The sequence below is a fragment of the Cebus imitator genome, unplaced genomic scaffold (assembly GCF_001604975.1).
Source record: "Cebus imitator isolate Cc_AM_T3 unplaced genomic scaffold, Cebus_imitator-1.0 Scaffold122, whole genome shotgun sequence".
Lineage (NCBI taxonomy): Eukaryota > Metazoa > Chordata > Mammalia > Primates > Cebidae > Cebus > Cebus imitator.
The window spans coordinates 1,620,716-1,627,912 of NW_016107437.1; the positions used below are offsets into that span (position 1 = coordinate 1,620,716).

At 50.1% G+C, this 7,197-nt stretch overlaps 1 protein-coding gene across 6 annotated transcripts in view; it reads left to right on the plus strand.

Moving 5' to 3' along the window:
* The first annotated feature begins 2,938 nt into the window (after positions 1-2,938).
* LOC108312166 (MHC class II transactivator) overlaps positions 2,939-7,197 on the plus strand; it is a 56,931-nt gene continuing 52,672 nt past the window's right edge. For 2 of the 6 annotated variants that reach the window (XM_017539950.2, XM_017539951.2), the window contains exon 1: positions 2,941-3,180. In XM_017539950.2, the coding sequence (XP_017395439.2) occupies positions 2,949-3,180 (232 nt within the window). In that variant the 5' untranslated portion in view covers positions 2,941-2,948. Of the gene's footprint in view, positions 3,181-7,197 lie in introns of all 6 variants that reach the window. The other 4 variants (XM_017539948.2, XM_017539949.2, XR_005202064.1 and 1 more) reach the window with 3 other exon arrangements.

Genomic DNA, 7,197 nt, shown 5'->3' on the forward strand with positions numbered 1-7,197 from the left:
AAGAGCCGAGAGCAGAGGCTGCCGTGTGTGCATGTGTGTTTATATGCATTTGTTTATGTGTACATGTGTGTGTCTGTGTGACACACAGAGACAAACTGAGCAACAGACAGAAGGAGAGTGAGGAAGGAAGGGAGAGACAGACATAGAGACTGAGAGCTGCACAGACAGGGAGAAAGGGAGGCAGAGAAAGGAAGACTGACAGAGGAAGAGAAAGAGGGAGAAGACGGGGAAAGAAAGACAGAGAAACAGAGAATAAGAACTAGCTTGCAAGGAGAGAGAACAAATGCCTCAGTTTTGAGAGCATTGGTGACACACCTACATCTTCAACCAGAAAGACCAGTCTGCACGTGCTCTTTCCGCTCCGCTCACACCCTCGACTCCTCCGACATTTTTGGTTTCCTACCAGTCACAAAGAAGTTCTCCCTTCATTTCCATGTCACAACTTCCTTTCTTTCTTTGAGCTGGGGTCTGTTCTGTTGCCCAGGCTGGAGTGTAGTGGCGCGATCACAGCTCACTGCAGCCTCTACCTCTGGGGCTCAAGTGATCCTCCTACCTCAGCCTCCCAACTAGCTGGGACCGCAGGCGTGCACTGCTATGCCTGGCTAATTTGTTTTGTAGAGATGAGGTCTCACTGTGTTGACCAGGCTGCTCTCAAACTCCTGAGCTCAAGCCATCCTTCCGTTTTGGCCTCCTGAAGTGCTGGGCTTACAGGTGTGAGTCACCGCACCCGACCTGGTCGTCACTTTCTAAAGACAGTGTGTGTTCTATCTCCTTCTCAAATGCAAGTCTTGAGAAAATAACAGTGATGGACATTCACTGAGGATTTAGTGTGCCAGGCAAGGCCCAAGCACATTCTGGAATCCCCTTACTTCTCCCTTGACCCTGAGCCCTTTGATCCCCATCCTTATTTAACACTTAGAGAACAGACACTGCCCAGTGGTGACACAACTTGCCCAGGTCCCCTAAGTGGGAAGTGGTGAAGGCTGGATTTGAAGACAGACACGTTTTGATCTTCAACTTAGTCTTCAGAGCATCAGATGCCGTCTGGAGGCCTTATCTTGGGCACCAGGGCAATGTCATTTTCCAGCTTTCCTGCCGAGACATACATTTCTATGGGGTTGGCTCTTCTTGTGGTCGAATTCTCACCCAAGTGGTTTCCATCATCTCTTGGCCTCAGCTTTCATTCTCTTCCTCCTGACAGACACCTGGGTGAAGGGGCATCTTTACCACCCAAACATTCTCCCTTGGCTTCTCAACAGGGGTGCAGACAGCCAGTGTGGTCTTGACAGCGGCACAGATGCCAACTGGGGGAGAAGCCAGAACCCTCCCCTCTCCCTGGCCGCAGCCCTGCCGCCCCAGCCACATGTGCCTTCACACGGCTGCTGCAGGACACTTCAGCCCCTCCCACCCCCTCCTTCCGAGAGTGCTGGTTCCTGTTATTTAACTCTGTTTCCTCCCTTGGGAGGTAGTATTTTTATTTCTGATCCCACGTGACTCCAGAAAGTGGAACTGCGCTCAGGGCCCAGTGTGGTCTTTGGGGAGCTGGGAGGGGAGCAGGGCAAATTGCTTTCTTTCCCTGCTTTCTCTTTCTGCCTTTCCAGGCCAGTTTCCCTCAGGGCCACCAGGCCTAACATGTGGCAGTGAGCAGGTGTGTTGCTGCTGGTGAGCTCTCAGAGGGGAAGAGGGCAAGGAAAGAGAATTGCATGGTTTGCAAACAAAGGGCCCTGACTTTCATTTCGGGGGTGTTCAGAAAAGGAAATCATCCATATGGGGTTTTTGTGACTCTCCCTCTCAACCACCGTGTAAGGACCGTAGCCCTCTGCTGTGCTAAACGCTGCACTGGCTCCCACGTCACTCAGAGGAAAAGCTACATCCGGACAACAGCCCACAAGGCCTTTCCCACCTGATCACCTCTCTGCTCTCATCCCCTGCTCCTGCCTGCCTTGTTCATCTACTCCAGCCATGCTGGCACCCTCGCTGTTCCTCAGACACACTCAGCACACTGTCTGCCTCAGGACCTTTGCATGTGCCCTTCCCTCTGCCTGGGGCACTCTTCTCCAAGCTTCTTCTTGGTCCACCTCCTAAAGTCCTTCTACTCTTTGCACAAATGTCACCTTATCAATGAGGTCTGCCCTGACCAAGCCATTTAGAATTGGAACTCCTCCCTCCACACTCTGAGTCCCCTCCCCAGCTTGATTTTTTCCCCACCTTCTTTTTTTTTTTTCCTGAGTCTTGCTCTATCACTCAGGCTGGAGTAGAGTGGTGTGATCTCAGCTCACTGCAACCTCCACCTCCCGGGTTCAAGTGGTTCTCATGCCTTAGCTGCCTAAGTAGCTGGGATTACAGGCATGCACCACCACACCCATCTAATTTTTGTATTTTTATTAGAGATGCGGTTTTACCACATTGGTCAGGCTGGTCTCAGACCCCTGACCTCAAGTGATCCACCCGCCTTGGCCTCCCAAAGTGCTGGGATTACAGGTGTCAGCCACCATGCCCAGTCATCTTACTTTTGTATTGCGTGTGTTGTTTATTGTTTGACTCTTCTCCTGAAAAAATAAACTCCACATGGACATGGATCTATGTTTTGATTATGATATGTCCCAAATACCTAGCACAGGGCCTGAGCACAGGGTAGGTATGCAATATACACAATATATATTTGTTGAATGTTGAGTGGATGGATGGGTGGATGCGTGGGTGGATGGAAGAATGGATAGTTCATTATTCCTACTTTACCAATGAGTAAACTGAGGCACAGAGAAGTTAAGTGATTGGCCTCTGGGCATGAACTGAGGAGGGAGACTATGAGGTCTCATGAGTCCTGGCCGATTGCAGTACTTTCTGCAAAATAAGGTACAGTTTTGGCTTCCTCTTCTAAACAACTCAAGGGGCTGCCGTAAATCTACCACAAATAGGTTGACAATCTTCAAACGGAAACCAGCCTGATGATTCAGAAGGCATCTTCAGATATCGCAGTGCTTGGGTTGCAATTGTGCAGAAAGCCCAATTCTGGAGATGAGGGCTTAGGGGTTTTGCTCTATGCTATGCAGAGCAACCTGTGTGCGTCCGGCCCCAGGAAAGCTCCAGTGAGTCCCAAGAGTCTGGTCCTTGCCCTGGAGGAACTCAGGTGGCTCAGTGGGAAGGGAAAGCAAACATTCAGGCAGTCCCTGGTCAACGGTGAGTGACAACCTCTGGGAGGGCCGGCAGAGGCCGGAGAAGGGAGAGCTAGGATGAGTGATGCTGGGAAAGGAACCAGGCTGGAAGCTGGACAGCTCTGGGTCTGAGGCCAGGCTCTGCTCCTTACACAGCATGTGACCTTGGCCACGCAACCAGACCACTCGGAATCTCAGTTTCTTTATCTCTGAAATGGGGGCAATGATATGAATCTCCCGGAGCTCTAGTGAGTGTTAAATGAGATGGTAGGTAGAAACCTTCCAAGGTAGTGCTTGGCATTACTTAGCACTAATTAAACACCAGGCAACTCTAAGGAAGATAACAGCAAAGAGAAATGAACAGGAAGAAGATAAAACAGGTGTCCGAAGCACCAAGAAAAATAATGACTGCAGTCTCCCTGGGGGCCCCAAACAATATCTACGCGCCTACTCTATACAAAATGCAGCACTGAATGCTTGAGTGCTGTGCACATTTGAGAAATGAATCAATGTGGCCCCTGCCCTTGGGTTGGCACATCGAATTAGCACATGGGCCATGTCCTCAGACAGCCTGAGTGCCCGTCCTGCCTTCCCAATTCCAAGAGGGATGACTTTGAGCACTTCCCGGGCACCCTGCCTTGGCTTCCCCATCTATAAAGTGGAGCTAACACGTAGCATTCAGAGTCGCTAATTCAAGGGCTCAGGGACATCATCCAGTGTGAGGCCCACACATACTCTGCAAGAGGAAGGTGGTTCTGACTCAGCTCCAAGGCTGGCATCTGAGGCAGCCACGAGCCCAGCTTGAATGGTGGAAGGATGTCTTTAAGTGAGGGCAGCCCCAGCTGGCCTTGGGTTTGACCATGGAATTCGAGGCACAAAAGGGCCCATTTTGCAGACTTTCTCAGCGTCTGTAGGGTACCCCGGCCAGGGTCTTATATTTTATTGATTCCTTTGACTCTACTTTGTTGATTGTTTTGGTCATCCTGTTTTCATTGTGTGGTATTTTTGTCCATGAGGTCTCAGTTCTAGGAATAACAGAACGAAGCCTTCCTCTGGAAAGTTGCCTGATTTATGGGAAAGGGAGGAACACCCCACAGATAGCTAAGCTCCCTTTCTCCAGCTTCCTCCCCTGTCTGGCTCTTAGGATATGAGAAACCAGAGCTGTGACCCACCAGAGAGAAGAGAGCCCGTGCCCTCCCTCCTTCCGGGCTTCCTTTCCTGAGAACCAGCCCCTGCTCTGATTCAGGGAGTCTCATTTGCCTCTGGGAGGGAGATGTGTTGCTGAGGAAGACCCACACCTTTCACCTTGGACTGCTTCCCAGTCAATCAGACTCACTGGCCCTCTACCCCAGGAACCACAGTAGGAGACACACCTGCAGCCGGAAGCTGGCATTTCCCCATGGGTTTTCCCAGGCCAGCCTGTTCCAGACACAGCTTGCCCTCAAGCCTGGCACTTCCCCAAACAGGGGCAATTTCTGTTCTCTGTGACTACGACCTTGAGTGGCTCACCTGCATTCCTTACCGTCTGCTCGCCTATCCACCTACCTGCCTGCCCTCAAACTTCCCTGATCTATCTACCTACCTTCTCATTTCTACTTCTTTTTATTATTATTATCATTATTCTCTCTCTTTTTTTAATTAATTAATTTTAAGATAGAGTCTTGCTTTTTCGCCCAGCCTGGAGTGCGGTGGCGTGATCTCAGATTCAACCTCTGCCTCCCAGATTCAAGCAATTCTCCTGCCTCAGCCTCCTGAGTAGCTGGGATTATGGGCGCCTGCCCAGCTAATTTTTGTATTTTTAGTAGAGACAGGGTTTCTCCATGTTGGCCAGGCTGGTCTTGAGCTCCTGACCTCAAGTAATCCACCCGTCTCAGCTTCCCAAAGTGCTGGGATTACAGGTGTGTGCCACTGCGCCCGGCCACTCACCCTATCTCATGGTGGTAATCTACTTCTCAATGTTATCTATTTGTATCTACTAACTACATATTTATGTACATATTTACTCATGTCTACTTGTCAGCTGATCAGTTTCTCTGCCTACTTAATCACCCATATATTTTCTTTCTTTTTTTTTTTTTTTGAGACGGAGTTTCGCTCTTGTTACCCAGGCTGGAGTGCAATGGCGCGATCTCGGCTCACCGCAACCTCTGCCTCCTGGGTTCAGGCAATTCTCCTGCCTCAGCCTCCTGAGTAGCTGGGATTACAGGCACGCGCCACCATGCCCAGCTAATTTTTTGTATTTTTAGTAGAGACGGGGTTTCACCGTGTTGACCAGGATGGTCTCGATCTCTTGACCTCGTGATCCACCCACCTCGGCCTCCCAAAGTGCTGGGATTACAGGCTTGAGCCACCGCGCCCGGCTATCATATATTTTCATATCAAAGTGTTTCCCTGCCTTCCTACCAACTAAGCCGTCTCTCTATACAACAACACAGCAGTAGCCCACGTTCTCATATGCCCTCCTCTGTTGCTCCCGAATTTAAATACATAGCTGTTGTATTCTGTTCACCTATCTCCCTATTCACCAATCTCTTTTGCTTCCTTTCTCGCCTCCTTTCTTTCCTTCTCCTGAATCATTTATTTACTACCTGCTAGAGATTATGATGGACTTCCCATCCAGTGTTCTTTCACCAAAAAGCACGAGATCAAAAAGCACTTTCAACCTAGTGGGGGAGGAACCTTCATTCGTTTGGAACTGGAGGCTGCCTTGATCATTCAGATCTGAAATTCCATTCATTCTTTCAAATGGTCTGGGATAGTGTGTTTTTTATTTTATTATTTTATTTTATTTTTTGAGACAGGGTCTTGTTCTGTCACCAAGGCTAGTGTACAGTGGGGCAATCACAGCTCACTACAGCCTCAACCTCCTGGGCTCAAACTATCCTCCTATCTCAGCCTCCCAAGTAGCTGGGGCCACAGGCACACACAACTGTGCCTGGCTAATTGTTTTATTGAGGTCTCACTGTGTTGCCTATGGCTGGACTCAAACTTCTAGGCCCACGTGACATGCCTGCCTCAGCCTCCCAAAGTGCTGGGATATCAGTGTGTGCCACTGCACCCAGCCTGAGGGTGTGTCTTTTAAATGCTCAGTTCTGCATAGGCACTGGGGTGAGTGTAGAAAAGTAAAGACCCAGTCCCAGTCCTAGGCATGAACAGATTTGCGATCTAATCAGAGGTACCAGGGATGACGCTTATGAACTTGAAAGGTGAAGATTTATTGCCAAATGATGTTGCAGCAAGTTTTGTAAAAATGAGCAAAGCAAAAAATTAGAGTTAGCTGCAAGTGCGATGAAGGGGGGAACTCGAGCCTTGCAGGATGGCTGGACCGAAAGGAAGAAGGCAGGAGAGCAGCGTGGGGAAGGAGCGAGCTCCCAGCATGCTCCCGTGGCTTGCAGGGAACCAAGGTGCAAAGGTAGGATGGAGCAGAATCCGTTTTGGCAGACTGCAGCAAGGACCAGCAATTTTTCTGGAACACTGTTTTTTCTTCCCATCTCCCCATCTCTCCCTGGGACTTGGCAGGGGACCCCAGCATGGCATACAGCAACCTTAACGATGGTTCTGCTGGGTGCCAGCGGTTGCTGGCATGCTAGATCCTGACTTGAGACAAATAAATTCAGATGTCCAGGGCAAGACTGGCTTTGGCAGCAGGGGTCCCCTTTGACAGGGGTCCCTGGTCAGGAGAGAACTGACTTTGTCCCAAGCAGACCTGGGCTTAGGCAATCCTCACCAACCCTGCAAGGGTCTTCTCTTTTTGAGACAGAGTCTCGTTCTGTCACCCAGGCTGGAGTGCAGTGGTGTGATCTCAGCTCACCGCAACCTCTACCTCCTGGGTTCAAGCAATTCTCCTGCCTCAGCCTCCTGAGTAGCTGGGACTGCAGGCTTGCACCACCATGCTTGGATAATTTTTCTGTTTTTACTTAGAGGCTGGGTTTCACCATGTTGGTGGGGCTGGTTTCGAATTTCTGACCTCAAGTGATCCGTCCACCTCAGTCTCCTAAAAGGCTGAGATTAGAGGCGTGAGCCACCACGCCTGGCCTGCAGG